Source organism: Tetranychus urticae, chromosome 3 (assembly GCF_039701765.1).
Source record: "Tetranychus urticae isolate SD_2017Ah chromosome 3, NJAU_TeUrti_SD_1.0, whole genome shotgun sequence".
Taxonomy (NCBI): Eukaryota; Metazoa; Arthropoda; class Arachnida; order Trombidiformes; family Tetranychidae; genus Tetranychus; species Tetranychus urticae.
The window spans coordinates 21,702,693-21,723,620 of NC_142960.1; the positions used below are offsets into that span (position 1 = coordinate 21,702,693).

A 20,928-nucleotide genomic window follows, 5' to 3' on the forward strand; every position below is an offset into this window, starting at 1 on the left:
CTCTGGTTAACAGTAGTAACCAGAAAGTAACCAGTAGTTGCTGTGAAAATAGCTATTCTTATTTCCACTACCACTTCAAAAGAAAGATTTGTTTCTTTTCACTACTATCTTCGATTCTTACCTCTTTCATGATGTTTTTATAAATAATCTAATAATTTAATTGCTATCTTGATTTAATTGATTTAACCAATACATTAACGTAAGTTGACCATTGAAATGTTACCCTTATGCGTCATCCATTTCAAATGGCATAAGATATTTCACTTATGCTGTTTTCTCCTTTGCTCATTTATAAACATGCAATTGGCTTTTGTTTCTTTGTTTTCCATTCATCTCTTTCTTTGTTGATTTTTCCCAATTAGTTAACTCTTCTGGATCAATACTCATCTCTATACGTAATCCTATTGTGTGAAGAATTTTACGTATCCCAACAAATCTGTTTTGTTCAAAGCTTCGGCCGCAATACCGATCCAAAAGTGAGGACCCATCGCCTCACTTCAACTCTAATGTTGAACTTATCACTCATCTCAAATTTTGTGTTAACATGCTCATCAAGAATTGGTAATTTCCGTCAAACACTTCCATTGCTAATGTATTCTTTGTGGTAAACAACAAATCGATACATTTTGTTGATTTAATGCCAATCCCATTGATGTTACTGGTGTAAAAAGTTTTCTCCATGTGATTCCTGTTTTCTTTTTGTTTGTACAGGACTGCTTCTGGTTGAATGTAAAGTCTATGATAATAGTAAGATTTTTGCAAAATGGCTTCATTAGAAGAAATTAAAAAAATTTTAAAATCTTTGGTGATATCACATCAAAATGGCCTCAGTGCCATAGCCTTGAATAATGAATTTCTTGAAATAGAAGGAAGACATGTACCGTGGCAATCGTTTGGTGCTGCATCTCTGAACGAATTTTTCTTAAGCCTTACTGATATCCTTGTATATCAACCTAACAAAGCTGGCGCTCGAGTTTTCTTTGCTAAAACTGATGAAGCAACAGCCCATATTGACAGACTTGTTAAGCAGCAAAAGCCTCAGCCACTTAAACGACGAAATGAGATCTTTCGCTATGAAGTGGAAAAAAGGCCGTATAGAGAACCAAGTCCCGAACCAAGACAAATTTCTCCTCCCATTAATGGCAATTTACCCGATTCCACTCAGAAATTTCGTAACCCCAGCCCACCTCCTCCAGATCCAAAAAACATGTTATTTCGTTCTTCCAGTCCAGAAAAGTCAAAATTGAAACGTCCTAGTCCTCAAGATAGCCCCCCTCCAGATCCTTATGAAGAAAGCCTAAGAAGAGCTAGAGAAAGGAGAGGCATAGCAAGACGAAATTATCGATCAAGAAGAAGTCGATCCCGCTCATCAAGCCCAAGACGGACAAAATCACCAAGCCCTAAACGAAACAGCTCTACAGCTAATCGCCACACGTCTTCACCAAACCAACGTAGACAAAGATCACCAACTCCTAAGCGTGGAAACTCTCCAGTTCAACGCAGACCGAGATCTCCTAGTCCTTGGCGTGGAAACTCTCCAGTTCAACGTAGACAGAGGTCACCTAGCCCCAGAAGGGGAAGCTCTCCAGTCTATCGCAGACAGAGATCTCCTAGTCCCAGAAGGGGAAGCTCTCCGGTCTATCGTAGACAGAGATCACCAAGTCCTAGAAGAGGAAGCTCTCCAGTTCATCGTAGACAGAGATCACCAAGTCCTAAGCGTGGCAGCTCTCCAGTTCAATCCAGGCAAAGATCGCCAGTTCGTAAAATCCCAACTAAATCCATTTCTTGTCAAACTGATTTTGAGAAAGTATCAAAATCGTGCCAAACCGAGGTATCCAATACTCACTGCATTTCTTGTAAAAATCAAACTTCAAAATCTCATGTACCAAATGGAACACATCCTCGCCCCACAAATAATTCCAGACAAGATTACTCTAATGCAGATGAAAATGTTGATCTAAACCAACTTTACTACGGAACGGAATACAATGTAGCTCCAGCGTTCCAATGTTTGTACAATCCTTACTCAATTTTACCAGTTTTAGATCCTAGTTTCACAGAAGATACTACTCACCCTGAGCCAGGCTTCTATTACGATTTTGATGCCGGTGATCATAAACCAATACCTAGAATTCCTGAGTACTATGCCTATTGGATTATGGCTGGTTGGATTCCAGCAGCTCAGGAAACTACACCTCAAGCGAACCATGCTCCAGTTTTGCCTTCCAGTCAATCAGCAGATCCACGCGTCAATCCACCCGCAGCTAAAAATGCAAAAGCTAGAGATCCTAGACTTGCTCGATCAGAAGCTCGAATATCTCCTAATGGTGCAGATAAAGTGGCGGCCAAAAGAAAATCAATTTCTATTGATGACTATAAGAATCTGCGCAAGTTGGGTTCAAACGAACAAAGTGATAAATCGGGGGTCATTACTGGTGCTGGAGAAACTATAGACTATGAACCTGTCATTACAACGGAGCCCGTAGCGAAATTACCGAGAGATCCTCGATTGAGAAGAGCCAAATGACCAATTTTATGCAACTGAACAAGGATACAGATGTAAACATTACTTAAGATGGTTGGTATTGAATGTTTAATGTTTAATATTCAAAATGTGATCATTATTTTGATTGATTGCTTAAAAAAATACAACTTTGTGAATCATTCAATCATCATTTCTCATTATAATGAACCAATTTTTTATTTTTCATCTTATTTTTCAGAAGCTTATTTCTCTATTCAAGACAATTCAAACTCAAAAGTATTCTTAAAACTCAAATTCCAAACCTGAAACTTTCCAATGAAGCGCGTTTGTCTCTGAACAAATCGGCAACTTTTAAATCTTACACTTAATCAGCTAAATCAATAAAATTCACAACAGCCCAACAGACATCAAAATCATTTACCATGACCAATTTCATAATAGCTAATTTGATTAATATTCAGTGCCAGTAACAGTTGAGCTGTTTATCCATATTGACGACTCTGTATTGTTATAAATTAAACTTTGGCAACAAATGAACACCAAAATATCCAACACAAACAAGTACCCAACATTATTCAAAGATTTGTAATAATGCCAGAAATGAAGGCTGAAAAAAGATCCAAAGGTAAAAACACTTTTGATCAAGATGAATATTTTTAAATTGCTCAGACTCGGCTTTCTTCAAAGTACAATGATTTTTATACCCCAGACAAGACACGATCAAGTAAACAATTTAACCTGCCAATTGTTTCAACTCTAGTAAACTAATCTTAATCACATATCTTGTACATACACTGTAATCTGTGAACCTTGATTAGCGGATTAAGAGTTACCAAATGTTTAAAGCAAGGACAAATTAAACAAAAAGAGCAATAAGTTTATCAACAAAAAACCAAGCGAAGCTTTTAAACGTCAATCTACTGGATAAGAAAAAAGACAAACTAAAGACAAATTGGCTAATTAAAGCAATTTAAAATGGACCTTAAAGATTCAAATTTCCTGCTCAAACATCAACATATGGTTGGCATCGTATTCATCAAGATCAACTTAATTCACCCAATTTGTATCATTCGCCGCAAGCCTTAAAGCCAACTAATACGATGTATAAATTGAATCAACATAATGATATATTGTACCAGATAATTCAAAAGTGACTTTTTTCGGCTATAACTTCGTTCAGATGTGATTTTTTGCGAAAATTTTTGCTGTTAAATTATTTCGAACTGTTATTTTTCATCTCAAAACAGCCTCATTACCCGACAGGCAACTCTAAATCTTCCAATTTTTTACGAAATGGTGCGGAAACAATGCAAAAGTCAGCCTTTGAAGTACAAGAGATTCAGATAGAAAGGCTAAAACAAGACTGAATTGTCTCATGACAGACACAAAAAGACACAATTTACCAAGAATCAAATCTCCTAATCATTGAAAGACTCTACTAGAGGGTTCATTTCACCATATTGACAATAATTGTACATAAGCTTCATTTTGATGAATTACTTGCTACAAAGGTCCAAAAGTAAGCCAAGTTATCGTCGATCAAGTAAAGTCACTTTTGAATTACCTGATAAATTAAAACAAGCATTTAAAATGAAACCAATTTTTAGTTGAATTTTGATCCAAATTTGGTTTCATTATTCAATACTTATTGTAAAAATTAACGTTAGATTTAAAATGTTTAAATAAATGTAAAATGTGTGAAAAATTTCATTCCAAATAGACTTGAGTTTTAAAACAAAAAAAAAATCCTTTTTTTACTGCGAAATTTTATCTTCTTATACATTTTTTTAACTAATTTTCTCGTTCTTTCTCTTTTCATCATAATCATCAGCCTCATCAGCTTCATGAGTTGGATAAAGCCTTCAAAATCAGGAATCGTTGACCAGATACAAGGACACCAAGTCGACGATAACGTGAAGGTTTTAACTCTTTTTTTACTTCATGTTTTTTTACTGATTTTTTTTGCTGATGTTATTATTATCACTACTGTTGCCTGCATTTCAACTCGCAATAAATCAAAAACAAAACGATGATTATGCGGCTGATGATCAGCTCACTGGATATGAATATGTAAGCCAATGTTACAAGTATTTAGATAAACGCTAACGCAATCGGTACCGATAAAGATTGGCGTACTTTGAACGTCTTTCAATACTTTTGTTGTTTTTTTTCAGTTCAATCCATTTCATGCCTCATTCCTATCTGATTTTATCCTCTTGTTTGTTTCACTCGTTCATCATGGTTCACTGAGAAATTATCACTCAAATTATTTTTTTTTCTTGTTTCTATTTTTCTTTCTTTTTTATCTCGACTCAATTGAAACCCTTTGAATCTTTAGGTGTTTTTAAACGCTAGATTATTGTTATTATCATTTTCAGACTTTCACTCTTTTTTTGACATTAATAACATTGAATTGTATAAAACATTTAACTTTGACTTTACCATTTAGACAAGAATCAATTTTACATTGAAAACAATATCGCCAGTGTTTCCATATTTCTTGATTATCTGTAAATTAGAGTCAAAATTAGGCATCAAATTAGTCTCGATTATGTATCCCAGTGAATCTCTATGTATAAATAATATGTATATCTGATGAATGATGATGAATGATGATAGTTCAATGATGGTTAAACTTGTAAATAACTTAGATTATTCAAGGTATTCAAGTAAACAAGGTTTTGGGTTTGCAGTTGCAACATTTACAAACATGTTCAGCCATTTTGATGTTTTTTCTTGTTCATGTAACTTTCAGCCATAATAATATCGCTGACTGAGTATTGAGTCTTCTTTTTTTTATTAATCATGTAAAAACCGTAAAAATCACATATTCTGGTTTTCTGACTATTAATTGCTACAATTAAAAGGTTGTACATTGAAACACGTCTGTGTAGCTGAGGCAAGTGAATGTTTAACTTTCTCACCCAACAAAGTCAACCCAAACAGGATCACTTAAAGCCAATGAGCCGGCACTTGAAAGTCAACTGACAAAACCAAGTTTTTTTTTGTTTTCTTGGTTTACCTTCAACTAATGATAATGATTAGTATTGATTACATGTCTTGTCAACTCTTAACAACAGTTAACAGTTACAAAATACAATAACTAATTGTAATTCAAATTGTCTCTCTCTCTCTCTCTGTATTAATAGTCAATTTGATTGATAACAAAACAAAAGGTAAAATAATGATAATGATTAAAATAAAAAAAGGTGAAAGTAATACTAATTGAAGCTGTCAAACATAGAGTCACAAACAATTGCTAAGCCTCATTGGTGACCTGATTTCATCCTCATCTCTGGGATAATGATTACCTGTTAGGTTGACAGGTCAAAGGCAAGTGAAGCCACTGAAACAACATGATTATCCCGGATGTTTATCAATGTTTCTAGATGATAATTCCCATGATAATAGAGGGGCTCATTATCATGAGCCGTATCATCTTCACGGAGAAAGTCAATGAAAAATGAATGGCATTACTCTTACTAACGCGTCTCTTTACAGTAACACTTACTAGGAGATTTACATTGAACCATTTAAATCGCAGTAAACAATCTTTACAATCCATTGATCAACTTTCACTTTATTAACTTATTAACTTTAGGTTAAATTAATTGCCTGCAAAAAGTAATGGCAAGAAAAGGTTGACAATCAATTGCAATCTGTTGCTCTTTTACCAACAATTTACATAAAAATCTTTTAATTTGCTGTTGCCCATTCATTTCACACCTCGATTCACTGAATATGGTAATATTATTAAAAACAAATTGCTATTTTTATACACTTTTCTTGATTTCCATTCAATTCCTTTCAGATTATGATTAATAATTCATTTTTGGCCTGCTTTTTGGGTCTTTGCGTTCTTGTCTAGTTAATGTCTTATTATGTTAATAATGGTTAATGGTTTAAGCCTAAACTGTTAATCAATGCGACATTGGAAAGCATTCAAGTTTAACATTAGTTGTACATTTCATTTTATCAACTATGGACTTAATTAACTCAACTAACAAGGCAAAACGTTTGTTGGCTTTAAACTTGGTTTTCAACTTGTTGTGCCGGAGCTCAATTAAAAAGTTGCAAGAAAAACGGATCAAATTAATTCGATTAATCAGCGTAACAATTTACAATGAACAATTACGATATTGCCATCTCTTCAATGTATATCTTTGGCTTTCTCATTGTAATTGTTGTTGTTGTGACTTTTTGCTGTCGTGTTCACTGACAGTTCAATTGTCAAATTTGCAAATCATTTCATTGTCAACTGATTATTGTCAACAAGTTGAAACCAAGATTAAGTTCATCAATCAATTTAGAGGCAAAATTTTGACCCCATTTTGGGTTTCATTCATGGCTATGGACTGTTACCAGTTTTGTTACCAGTCACAAAAAAAAATGTTAATCGCGACACAATTAACCCGTTATCAATTGCTAATTGTCAAACGTTTGTCATCAGTCAAACTGGTTTAACATGATGATGACCATTATCAACCTTTAAAGGTTAACAAAAAGGTGTGTTGCCATTAATAGCAAAATTAATTCGCAATCAAGAGCAACAATTTGCTCTTTTTTGTTATTCAATTTAATCCTCAAGCAATTCATTCCTGTATCATCATCATCATCAGGTTCATCATCACCAACCTCATCAAGGTATTAGTAGGAGCATTATCACTCAGCATCATTAAAAAGTCTCTTTCATTATTTGGCCTTTGATCAACTCAACATAACACAATTAAATAACAAGACTCAAGATCATCTTAATCACTATTAGTTGACTTGCTTCAAGTCAATGGTCAAGTTTAACCAGAAACAGTCGACTTTTACTTTCATTGTTTTTCACATTTTTCAACTTCTATTAACATTCTGACCATAATTGTTATCATGATCATAATTTTAACGATAATGATTGTTGTTTCCAAGAAGGTTTAAGGCACTTGTTTCTTGGGCCTAACCATTTCAATGAATCAATAAGTTTTAACTATTGAACTGAAGGTGGTCTTGATGAGGGTGAAGATGATGATAATCATAATCACTATCATTCCTCATCATGATGTTGAAATGAATCAGGAAAATTGTGTGCTCAGACTTTACCTGTTCATTGTTGATCCTTCGTCAGCCTATTATGTTAATGGTTATGATGCACAAATGATTATTGATTGCAATGTGAATTAACTGAACTCATCCGGAAATGAGGCAGCTTTAAATTAAACAAAAAACGGACTTTTATTGACTAATCAATAATTAATCAATTGTTTATCCATTTGTACACTTGAAATCTCAATGCATTTAACTTGATCATTTCAACTCTTTCACTTTGTATTTACTAATTTATGCTGACAAATAGCCTTGTTAAACCGTTTTTTAGCTAACACTTAATCATGATCATGATCATGTTGATCATGCTAATTGACAAACAAGTTTAAAAAGCAAATGTCATAATAAATTTGATCATTTGCCTGGAATGGCTCAAAGTTTCAATGGGCTTTAACCTGAATCTTGAATATTCATTATTTATACCTTTTGATATAAATAATCATTTACTGGAGATTTATTTTTTACTTTCAACTTTTTTTACCTTTAATAAAATGATTTGAAAAGTTTAAGTTTTTCAACTTTTGCAATTAACTTGATTATTACTGATTAAAACAAAAAACAATTGGAAAGGTTGATAATTGAAGCAAGTTATTCCGTTTGGAATTGAATTTTAATGTTGTTTTCATTTTTAGTAAAAGTCTAATGATTTAAGCTCGTTATTACAATTAGGATTAATGATTTAACTGTTGATTTTGGTGATTTATAAATTATAATAATCATTTCCATTGAAAGTTGTTATTTACCTTCAATTGGCTCTTATTCAACTTTTTTTGAAGCAAAAAAAATGTTTTAACCAATTGTCTAGACATTGATGATTGTTATGATCATGTTGATCATGATGAAAATGATGATAAGTGATTTAGTGTGAATCAGGAAAATGAGTGTTAATAGTTGAGGTAATAATAACAATCAAAGTTAACCAATAAAGTAGTTGCTTAATAGATGATGACAAAATAATAAAGCTGAAAGTGATTAAAAAGCATTTAAAAAAATGATTTTTCGCAACAAAATAAAAGCTTGACAAATGGCTGGTTAAGATGGTCTGGTTTGACCCAACAGAGAGTAGGCTTGGGTTGCAACTTTGCCTCTTGACTTGGGTCTTTACGTGACTTTTGACAGCAAGAGCCACCTTGAGCAAGACCAAAATTATTATTGCTGATCAAGATGAAGATGAGGATGATTTTGGATGATATTGACATCTGACAATCAATGTGATATTAATAGTTAACAACAATGTTTACTTGTTCAACAGACTACCAACAAGGAAAAGCAAAAAAAGATGTGATACTAGAAAATTTTTATAATTTTTTCCATTCCTAGATATTCCATTGTTTTTGACACATCGTTTGACATTATGGAAGAGGAATTACATGTTCAACAATAATAACAACATTGATCATGTTACTGATAATTGTAATTATCAACATATTTATCTAGACCAATTGGGAATTATTAATGAACAATTAAGATTAGCACATTGGATTCAAGTGAAACACTGACTAATATTATATCAGAAAAAAGTAAAATAACATGAAAAGGTGAAACAATGGTTAAAGATAGCACTAGAAAGATGCCATTAAAACGTTGTTCAATTTCAATTGAGTACAACAATTAAAGTGTTACATTTCAATTGTAGATGATGATAAAGATGATTAGGATGAGGATGTTTTTTTAGGTGTAAGTGAAAGAGAGAGTGTTTAAAAGTCATCTTGTGATAAACAATTGGAACAAAAGTTAACTATCTAATTGATTGTTATCACCATTAATGGCCTCAATGAAAACTTCATTTTCCTCTTTACCCTTTGATTTTCATCTTTTCCAGGTAGATAAAGAAACAAAGGTTAATTGATTGTCTTTTAATTGTTGTAAGGCATGATTGTGAATGTCAAAACAATCGGCTAATTGTAGCTCAACTCAAACTGAGAAAAGTTTCATTTCTCAAGTTTTAACTCAATGGTTTTGCTAATAACAGATTGATTTGGATTAATTGTTGATCAAATTGAAACTTTTCATGTAACCAGAAAAGGAAGAGGAAAGTAAAAGTAAAATCGCAAAACAATCAAGTCGAGTGTTCACAATAAAGAGGTAACTATTGTCATGATTAACGTTGACTCTTCATTGTGATTAAGTTGATTGTCACAATATTGGTTAACAAATGGTTCAATTTATAATACCAATAAGAAACTCTGAATAACCCAATTTCATGATTGATCTTCAATCTTGACTCAAAGCATTAACCAAAATTAAACATATGAATGAACCAGGTTTTTGTAATAATTATTGTTTGACAATTTGAATCCAGAAGTAAATTGTGACAATTTTTGATTGGTCAGGTTCGACAAGCACTGAAATGTACCAACAATAACATCTGTATCCATGAAATGTATCAAGTGTAATCTTGAATTAGATCACCAGATTCTGGTTCTTGGTTTGAGTATGATTTATGTGTCACAATCTTCAAGTGAAACTGTTTCAGTTTCCGTCAAAAGTTTCTTGATAATTCCATCTAATCAATGTAAATCATTCCAATCCATGGTTTTATGTTTAATGATAATCAATGAAATAACAGGAGAAACAAGATGCTGAAAGGAAATGCAAAAGTTGGCGGGAAATTTTTGCTTTTACTACTTTTCATTGGAAATGCAATTTAGTACGAAAAAAAAAGGAAAGTCAAGAGAGTGAAATTGCTTTTTAATTATTAACTTTAATTATTATTATTGAATGTTTCGCTAAAGGTTGATAAGATTCTTGTGAATGTTTGATGAAAACTCATATTTTATTCACAAGGTTATAACTTGCTTCTGTTACATCCAATTTTTCCCTCCTTTTCCTCATCATCTCTCTCTTTTTTTCATCATTATCTTCTTCTCTTCCTTTTAAACTGTTCCACATTTTTTAGCCTTTCCATCATCCTCATTCCAACCTACTATTTAATCATCCTTATCATCATCCAGCTCATTTTTGTTTGGTCATTCACCAATTAGTTTGATTTAAAGTGAAGCTAAATGGAGCCAAAAATTTCCATTTTAATGTGTCTCTTGTTGACAAAGGTTGATGCTAGATGTGAGGCTTTGCTAGGTTGACTTGAGACACCAACTGTGCCTTTGACAGGCACTTGAGAAAGTCATTAAGGAAACTCTTAAAGGATTGAAAACTGGCGATATTTGGTGTGAGAAAGTTCATTAAGACTGATGATGTTATTAATTGGAAATGATGAAAAGCTGTAATTGCAGGAAACAAACAAACTTGAGGCGGGAAAATATGGTTGAAGGTAAATTGTTTACAACAGATTTGTATTCATCTTACAATCATGTTCTCATTATCTTATTAATATAATTGGACCTTTTTTTTTCATTCACTTTTCAATGGTAAACCCTATTTTAATGGTACCAACTTTTCAATTGGTAAAAAGATGCTGATGAGAGATGATCATAATCATCATCATCATCCTCTTCATCATCTAAATGATCAAGATTGTTTCTCTAAAGGAGTGTTCTTGATGCATAAGGTCAGTTTGACAGCCATGAATTCGTGGATTCCCATCAAATCACCTCCTCTTATTTACTAGCTATACATAGCATATAACATCTAACCTACTCTATTCACACCATCATTTTTATCCTCATCTTCTTCCTCATCATCAAGCTTTTTACATTATTAACCAGCTATTCAAAAGTCTACACGGGAATCACCTTAAAATGATATTAAAATTGTTTCAGCTTAACAACAAAAACATTGACCCAACAGTTAACCTTGCAACCCAATAATCAGTTTAAAGGGATTGGGTTTGGGTTTTTGGTTTGTTACATTGTTGTCTCAATGTGAGTCAACAATTTAGCTAATCAATTTAGCTAATCATCAATGAATGATTTCAAATGATTTTAGGTAAAAAAAAGAGAGAAGCAATCAACGTAAATTGAAAAGGATAAAATTGAACTCAATATATTTCTGGTTGTTGCCTCAAGTTTACTGTAATTTTTCCCGTGGTTTTTTATCATTTTTACCTTTTATTGTAATGGACGGATTAAAATCATCATGTTGATCATTTTAATGATAATGATGATCAATGAAATGACCTAATTTTCCTCACAGTATAACGTCTAAACGCTATTTTTACGACCTTTTTTCACTCCATCTTTATCCCTTCCCAATCCTTGTCCACCTTTTTTACTTCATTCATAGCCATAACTTATCCTCCGCCTTTAATTTTTGTTTCATTATCGTCTTGATCATCATCATTAATTTCCCATTGCAACCTTTTTTTTGTGTGTGTATATTTTACAATTCAGTCCACCTTCAATATTCACCTTTAACACCTTTAATAATTCTTGCTTCATTAACTCAAGTCTGTCAAGTCTCAATGTGTTTAATGATGTTATGTTTATAATGGAAAGATGATGATGATGATCAAGATGAGTTTTGTTTTCATACCTTAAAAATTGTTATGCTAAATGGTTGACAATTTGGTAACAATAAGGGAAACAACTCAACATGAAATAAAAATAAGGTATGTAAGTTGATTACAATTGTCAAATAGACTAATGATTGCAATGAAAGCAGATGGTTTTGTATTACAATTACAATTTTTGTTTTTCCTGCTACTTTTTTTTACTGACGATGAAGGATGAAAAACCTATTTCATCTCCTTCTGTCTCACTCTATCATCGTCTTTATCATGTTGACTGATGCTACAGTTACTTGAGAGTGTGTTGCTTCTAGTTATTACTTGCTTTTAACTAAACCTGAGGCCAACATCGTTGGTACGTTTGGTTTTGTTGCTGTTGTTACCTTGTATATGGCCACATGCTGTTTCAGCTGCTTTTTTAGCATTTCCTTTGAATTAATATTTTCATCCATTCTGACAAAGTAATTTGACAAAACCAGCAAATTACAGGAGAAATGGCGGCACAAGAAATGATGATATAAAAAAAAGTCAAACGTCAATGAAAGTGTGTTGGTAGACAGTAAACTTGGAACAATGAGTCGATGAGCAGGAAAATGATAAGATGAATAATCTGAAGGAAGAGACAGAGGAAAATGAATAGTCTACAAAATTCAGGGTAACAGCAATTGGAGATTACGATAATAACCATGATGGACTCATTGATGGGTTAATGTTTTTTTTCACAGGTTTCCAACTCAAACATTGACTCCATCACTGGTTATTAATTGCCTGAGAGATCAAATAATACCATGATAACTGTTCAATCAAGTTTATCCTTTGCCCATTATTGATAATTACATTTGTTGGTATTGAGCTTTGTTATGCTTTTGTTTTCCACTTTTTTTCCGTTTTCCTTGACCTTCTTTGTTCCAATTCATTCAAAAAACAGTCGGAAATGAATTGGTGATAAGCAAACAGTCAACAGTTGGTTCCCTTTCAATGAATGATTAAAAATGATGAGAAAGATTGAAAAAGAAAGGAAATAACTTCTTTCTTGCCATCAACATCAATATCATCAGCATTAGTAGCATCTTCCTCAACCTCAATCAGTAGCATTTTCAAGTATCCAAATCTTGTAGCTGTAGGCTGTGTAACAATAATCTAAAGGTAAGAAGAGAGAAGAAGAAAAAACAATCAACATTCAGAATAATGATAATAGCCATGATTATATTGATGGTGGTAATAGTATGTACAGATATTATGCCTCTGCCCCCCAAAAAAATAGTCAAAACTGTGGTGGAGCGACAAAATGTCAATGAAGGTGCACAAATGATAAACTGAGTGTTACCTTGAATCCTTCAGGCGTGGTTACCTTTTTTACCTCCTTGTCAATCTTTTCTGTCGCCATTTGTATTAACCGTCTTCCTTTGCTTCTCACTGTCTATAATCTTTACTCATGTCCGTGTCTTCTTACCATCACCAGCTTAATCGTTAGACTTTACACAAATCATCTTCAATGGATTGTGTCACGAAGGTTCATTATTTTATGGCTTTCTTTCCCAATGATAATAATTTTCATTCATCGGTCAATAGCTTCTAATGGCAGCCAGAAACACACACACAGGGAAAACTGATGAGACTGGAAATCACCAAATGCTAATAATCATCTTGAGCATCTCATTTTGGGGCTTATTATTAGATGTTTTAACTCGCCTTTAGTATTACAACTCCATTGATCCAAAACACAACTAGAGCTGTAAGATATTAAGACCGGTAAAAACAATTACATTGACACACTGACAAAGCAGAAACCAAAAAATACAAAAGAAGGCCTGTAAGAGGTGAAACAAAAAAACAGTTGTTGGTTATTACTATTATTATTATTGTTATTACCTTTGATAATTATTACCTGGTGGTTAATTATTGTGTGTTTTGTGTGTATCTGTCTGTTGTTAAATAATGTTAAAAAAAAGAGTTGACGTCGATTTGTTTTTCCTTTTTTTTTGTGTCTTCTGTTAATGTCTGTTTGCCTACCATCTCAACTGTCAACAGTCTAGCCTTCAAGTGTAAAGGTTGATCCCATTTGTTAACCATTGAACCTGAAGAGGTAAAATTTAGAGTCCAATTAGTTATTGATTGATTATGTTCAGTTTGATTAAAAGAAACAAGTTAAATTACCTGAGATGGCCATGGTGATGATGAATCTTTGTTTAAAGCGCAAAAAAAGTTAAAACAACAAAAGGTGATCACCTTGAGTTTGAACAGCTAATTGTAATTCCTATGTAAATGTAATTACATTGAGCATTTTAACCACGTTTAGATGTATTTACTCTGCATCAATTGTCATTTAATTGGCCTCTTGACTGTCATTGATGATATTCATCTAGATGAGAAGGGTTAGAAATGTGAAAAATGAATCCAAAATTATCAGCAAAAGGATAAATTTCAATTGCAAATCCAAGTTTACGTTGAAGCTCAATTGTTGTCAAAATGTTTGTTTACAGTTGCTTTGTTGTTACTTGAAACATCATGATTATGATGATAATGATGATTACCATTAACATTATTATCATCATTATCGGTATTATATTCATGACTTTCAATGAAATCATATTAATACATCATCATCATTATTATGTATTTTGCTAGGCCTAAACAACAAAAGTCATTAGAAGCAAAATCAGTGAGACAAAGTTGAACAGCAAGGAAATATTTAAACATACTGACACATTGAATATACATTGTAAACAATTAAATTATCATTTATCATTAAAAGATGTTAATCAACCCAAGTAATTAACTTGGATGCTTGATTTTTACCTTTTTTTGCTTCAATCATTTGTTTTGTAACTGATAAACAATTGGCAGGGATAAGTGTGTTTTATAAGATTACCAGTCGACAGTGAAAATTTTGCATAAAAAGCATAATTTTCATTATCCCAATGTTTTACTCTTTTGACAATTTTCTTGCTTATCTAATTTTTTTTGCTGAAGTGATTAACTCAAGATTCGGTAAATTCAAACAAAAGTCATTAATTTGTACAGAAACATGTCAGAATGCTGATCAATATTAATTATAAAATTGTGTATAATGTTCAACTGTCATCAGTTAAAGACGGCAAAAATTTGCCAAATAAAAGTTCATGTATTTGGATCAAATGGTTAATCCTCTATTCAAGCTGGGATTGTTGTGAAATGGAGTTTGCCGTTGAACAGTTTAATCAACAAAAAATCTGGTTCATTATTAGCCGATTCAATGGTATCTGATGAAACCAATTTTACGTTTGTCCACCTTATCTACTATCGTTTGCTTCTGACTGGAGACCAGAAAAAAATAGCTTTTTTTATATTGAATCGCCATCTCGAGCCTGTTAACCATCAAAATGTAATCAATATTTTTCATTTGTCAATTATCCTCGCTGTTATTACCTTTTGATGACGATGATGGTGGTGACGGTAATGTTAACACCGGATATATGGCTAATCCCATAGTAACTTGGGCCAGATAATCAAAGTGGAAATGTTTCAAGAAATAAGATGGTGATGACGATGAGAAGTGAACAACAAGAGGAGAGGAGAAAAAACGTGAGACATAGTGAATTGAAGTATAAAGATGGTGATGGTGATGGAGGAGACAAAAAAAGAGACAAGACGATAAATGAAGAGGAGGAGGATGTTGAACAAGTTAAGCAGTAAAGTCAAGTTTGTCAACATTTTTGCCTCTTCTGACCGTTTTTGCTACTTTTACACCATCGTTTTGTTTCTGATGATTTACGCGCCTTTTTTAATGTCAAACATGAGATGAAGGAACTAGCAAAAACAAAGAACAAAAGAAAGCGAAAAAAGAAGGAAATTATCTGAGGATCTTGGAATCAGATGTCGATACAATCTTGAGATCTTTCTGATTCCAAATACCAATGTTTCACCATTGCTGGCTTTTTGGCATTTCAAAACAAAAGTTACATTTCCTCAGTTATCTTGTCATTTTCACCTTTTTATTTTCACCAAATTGCTTAGATTCAATTATGGTTAACATGATTTTGACTAATTATATTGAGCATCATTCAGTGATAATAACATCATTAAACTGAGAGAAGGATCAACGACAAAATCAATGTTTATTTGATTGACTACCTGATCTCAAAAGTCAATATTGACTCAATATGGCTGACTGGCTGTTAATTTTTTTTTTGCTAACCTGTTGATGGTAAAGTAACCTGTTATTTACATTGTTCAATCAAATATTAACATTTAACGCACTGTCTGTATACTTAATACTTAGTAATCCAAATAGTACTTAACGATTACGCTTAAAAATTACTAGATTATTGATTAATAATCTCTTTTTTAATGTTTATTTCCGTATATACAGGACATATATTTATCTACACATATTGGTGTAGCAGGAGATGCAATAGATAATTGGCAGATTTTTCCTGATCTTGACTTGCAAAGTTGTTACATCTTCTGTCAAACTGCAAAGTTGCCCAAAACAACTGCATGCTGTTTATGTATCAACATCATCATCTTCATCAGCTAAAATGTCTATGTAAGTACACTCGAACTTCTGTTCCAAATGAATTTTCATTCAAGAATTTCTTTATTCTTTATTTATTCCTCAGTTTGGCTCCTTCACCTTCTTCAAAGCACACATACGTACACACACACAAACACACACACACACCATCTTCATTATCATCATCATCTTTCTTCCTTTATCCTGCGGCAATGATTGCCAATCAATTTTATCCTTCACTTTGTCCCTCTTCATGATGATGGCCTCTTTAGAGACTCTCTCAACTGTCATCCACTCGCTAACCTTACCCATCTCATCTTCATAATCTTCTCTTTCTTCCTAGTCTCTTTTAAATTAGTTTGTAATTAGTGCTACTTTAATTTGTAACTCTCAATTCTGAAACATCTGCTTCTTTCTGCTCTTTTTTTCCTGTCCTCTGATTTTCTAGTAATTTAAAAGCCGCGCGCGTATAGCCTTTTAAAAAAAATTAGACGATGGCAAAGATTAGTAGCAGAAACCAAAGTCAAAGTGGAAACATGTTTTTTTACCTTCACTTTCTTTTTATTATGATTATCCATTTTAATTGTAATCGTTTATCTTTTACATCGACTATTGCTCAACAAATTAACATAACAATCAATCTGTAACACAGTCAACAACATTGGCATAAACATTTATATATCTGTGTTGAACGCTCGATTGAACCAAAACAACAAAATCTCAGCTTAACCATGTTTTTTACCAAGGAAAAACCAAGAGGAAGAAGGCGATGATGATGGAGGAAAGGAGAGAAAGATGAAAGGTGATGTGATTCTTTACCTCATTTTTTTGTGTTTGACAGAAGACTTGTAGGTAAATGTCAAAACAGGATTTACTAACTATGATTATCATCATTACCAGCCATCATCCATACTATTAGTATTCAGATTAGCTTTGTAGCTTATCATTATTATTATTGTTATCGTTAATTTAAGGTTCCTGTAATATTTGAAAGCCATAAAAACTTCAATAATTCTAGATTTAATCATACTTTACTACTTCTTAGATTTAAAATTAAATTTTTTATTATTTCAATAGTAATTTGATAAAATTTTGAGCTTCCTTCTGTCAACAGGATTGAAAAATTGAAGCAACTGTGTTGAACTTGTGATAGCTTCATTTTGGAATGCGTTTTTTGGTTAATAAATTGATCAAAAATTGAAGCATTTTAAAAAAAATGATTTCAGTTTAATGCACTTGAAAGTATATTATTAAGTCTGTATCATTGATGAAAGGCTAAATGCATATATTACCTTATTTTTGATACATTTTTCACTAAAATTTAACTAATGTTGAGATGAAGAGGAAGAAAAATGAAAGAAATCTGTTTCCCGTTTCTCTCATCTTTTTATCTTGCAGTTAACTCATAATTTTCACCTTAACTTTAACTATTAAAATGGTGTGTTTGTGTGTGTAACCATGATAATGAAGGTCTTTTCACTATTAAGTTAAACATCTTTTCTGCTTTAATTGCAAGGTTAGCTATTAACAATGCTATTAGTTGATCACAGTAAAACTTTTCGGAGTAAAGATAAATACTCATCTGAATAAGCAGATGGTTTAGTATGGGAAGGCAAAATAAAAGAGGTTATCCTTATTTTTCCTCATCTTCATCATTATCAGCATCGTTTCATTTTGTCACCGTTTTCAGTCACTTTTATCAATTATTTGGACCATTTTTTTCGTAGTTACCTTCAAACAGCAGTAAAACTTATTCTTGAAGCTGTTTAGTTATTAAGTCATTAAGCTATTATTAATGTCATTACAGCAGTGGCCAGGGTTAAGATGACAAAATTGCAGATCTTTTCATAGTTGCCCTTTAAATTAACCCTGACCACTTCTGTATTTTGTTTCATAATGAAATTAATGTTCACGTTTGACAACCTAACACCTAGCTTGCTTTAATTGACAAGCTAATCAAACTGCTGATGCATCCATCAGCCATTATTTATCAGGATTGTCTGAATATAAACAATGTTTCAAAATGGTAATAAATTTTGCTATCTTTACTTATCCAGTTATTTTATGTATTTTTTTCAAAAGGAGCGCAAAATTGGTCGATGACACCGAGAAACCATGAAAATTTGGTTTGAAACATTTCTTGGTGTGAAGGAGAGGAGAGAGGTAAAATGAGTTTACCTGTTGGGGTCGGTTGCGAGGCGCTAAATTTACTCAATTATATTTTATCAATCAAGAAATGTTAATCAATGTTCGGTATTCCGCAAGTGATGAAGGTTAATTGTTGAGCTGAATCTGGAAAAAAAAGGTTAAAGATGGAAAAGTTATTAATGCAAAAGGATGGAAAAGACTTTGTCTGGTTGTTTTTTACAATGTTATTTATATGGATGAACGGATCATTTAGCGATGCGATTTTCACCGATCCCACGAAACTTGATGAGGATAGAAAAGTAGACAACGAAGGAAAAAAATAGAAAGAGACACAGACAGAGTGGTTAATTGTGAAACACTAGTGTGGCCACCATGGAAAGGAAAGTAAAGATTGAGGAAAAAAAGGCTACAAAAGTTCAAGGCTCAATTAACCTGGAAATGTAATGAATGATGGAGTTATTATCATTCCCATAGACAGGCAAGGTTAAAGCAAAGGAACGATAAACAAGTCAAAAGGCAACCCAAGTCTTGGTAAAAAGCTCAGGCTTAATCCATGTTTACTCGCAATACATTTAATAGCTGTTGTAAACTGTTTTTGGTGCATTTGCTGATAAAAATGATGGAGAAAGGCAGAAATACCAGATTATCATCATTTCATAGTTTTATTTGTTGATTGTAAAGAAAGCATCTTTCTGTTGATGAACACGAAATGAAAGCCTCTGAGTTATCATTTATCTGTCACCTTTTCAAATCTTCCTCTTCCTTCTTCTTCCCTCTATTTTTTACATCATCACTATCAACGGTATTTTCAGATAGTTTATGCATCATTGGAATGACGTAGGAATAAGCTGTCAACATAAAGGAAAGCAAAATATTAAGGTAACAACAATACCAAGCTCAAGCCAAAAACATTTATCACTTACATTTAGACTCAATTAATTTGTTGCCTTTTCACCCCTTTGAGTGTTGTTTCCCTTTCCTTTCATCAGGTACACATTTTATCATGAAATTTACGTGTTTAACACCTTTTATTTGGTTGGTGTTTGATAAAATACCTTTTTACTTTCATTCAATCAACTCAAGTTATAATTATACCAACCAATCCAAACCTGAACCAGAAACCCTTTCAAAACATTCAACCATTTCAACTGCTTTCATTTTTAACCTCTCAATCCAATTATTTAGATTCAATGCTTCTCAATGTTCAAGTTTCATGAGGAGAAGAGTTAAGACTTTTTTTTGTGCTTCTTTATAAATAATTTATTCAGATTACCTTTTTTTTCTGCTGGAAAAATCATAAAACACAAGACAAGAGTCTAATGAGTACGATAATGATTATGATACTATTTGATTGATATGATCAAGTCATTTGATATCGTCATCATTTCCATGCTGCAATCGTCAGCATGGAGTGCAAACAAACGTCAAATGAATAACTTGTATTACACGTCAAATTAACAGTAATAAGATGCTAAATATTGTTTAATCAGTAAAAACCTGAAAAAGGGAAACTGAACTTTTAATTATTTCAATTGAAACGTTTTATATTTTTTCTTAATCAATGTCAATGTTGAATGTAAATTTGGATTAATGAGGTAAAAAAAGATACTTGATTTAATGCAGAAAATTAAGTTGAACAAGAAAAGTGAAGAGTAAATCATTAATTGTATAATTAACGATTGACTAGCAGATAATCTTGTGATTAGTAAAGTTGAATTGAAAGTGTCGTGATGATTGAGAAAATTGAATAATATAAACTCGATTGTTGACTCTTGAGTTTTTTTCATTGACAATAAAAAGGTGATTTTTATTAGCAGTTATAAAAGTCCTACACAGGGCTCTTGCCGCTCTGGGCTACTTTTGGCCGAGTCTAGACCAACTTTTTAACCTAATTTAGCTTGATTTTGACGTTAAATTAGCGTGGGAACAAAATCTTTATAAAAAACGAGGTTTGTGCCTCGAAAAATCGACTCTCGACAGATTGAAAATTAACTTAATTTATGCAAAACCATGCTAGGTTTTTTCAAAGCTTCAGTAGCATGTCGAGTTTGACCACAGTTGCGCTTCAAAGACGAAATGTTTTGATATTTTCTCGCAAACCGATCATGATAGAGGGCTGATGTGTAGATATAGTTCTTGATTAACTCTAGGAAATCTATTTTCAAGACTTTGATCACGGGATATAACGATTAGGTCGTTTCACTTCAATTGATACTTTATTGATTATGACTTGGTCAGACTCGAACCGATTGGTGCAAAATAATCTTTATATTATCGCTATGACCTTACGCTAATTTTTTCCATGTA

At 32.5% G+C, this 20,928-nt stretch overlaps 1 protein-coding gene and 2 long non-coding RNA genes across 6 annotated transcripts; 2 read left to right on the plus strand and 1 right to left on the minus strand.

Annotated features, from left to right (window-relative positions):
* The first annotated feature begins 105 nt into the window (after positions 1-105).
* On the plus strand, positions 106-4,202 carry LOC107364916 (uncharacterized). 2 transcript variants are annotated; one of them, XM_015932364.3, is made up of 4 exons: positions 106-199; positions 363-561; positions 712-2,578; positions 2,724-4,202. In XM_015932364.3, exon 3 carries the CDS (start codon positions 764-766, stop codon positions 2,525-2,527), a length of 1,764 nt encoding a protein of 587 aa, XP_015787850.2. In that variant the 5' UTR covers positions 106-199; positions 363-561; positions 712-763; the 3' UTR covers positions 2,528-2,578; positions 2,724-4,202. The 2 variants fall into 2 exon arrangements, with proteins under 2 accessions (XP_015787850.2, XP_089125646.1); XM_089269520.1 differs by having other exon boundaries at positions 2,727-4,202.
* A 7,868-nt stretch (positions 4,203-12,070) lies between these two features.
* On the minus strand, positions 12,071-15,527 carry LOC107364998 (uncharacterized). 2 transcript variants are annotated; one of them, XR_016200039.1, is made up of 7 exons: positions 15,387-15,527; positions 14,778-15,325; positions 14,136-14,340; positions 13,867-14,056; positions 13,306-13,789; positions 12,766-13,118; positions 12,071-12,588 (listed from the first exon to the last, which is right to left on the minus strand). It is a non-coding gene; the product is annotated as an uncharacterized LOC107364998 (long non-coding RNA). The 2 variants fall into 2 exon arrangements; XR_016200038.1 differs by having other exon boundaries at positions 12,664-13,118.
* A 135-nt stretch (positions 15,528-15,662) lies between these two features.
* LOC107364999 (uncharacterized) lies at positions 15,663-20,097 on the plus strand. Of its 2 annotated transcripts, XR_003082735.2 has the most exons (4): positions 15,664-16,164; positions 16,330-16,506; positions 16,580-17,275; positions 18,556-20,097. It is a non-coding gene; the product is annotated as an uncharacterized LOC107364999 (long non-coding RNA). The 2 variants fall into 2 exon arrangements; XR_001569322.3 differs by lacking the exon at positions 18,556-20,097 and having other exon boundaries at positions 15,663-16,164; positions 16,580-17,547.
* The last annotated feature ends 831 nt before the right edge of the window (positions 20,098-20,928 follow it).

Coding starts and splice junctions, on each gene's coding strand:
- LOC107364916 (XM_015932364.3), top strand. CDS start 764: ATGGCTTCATTAGAAGAAATTAAAAAAATTTTAAAATCTTTGGTGATA.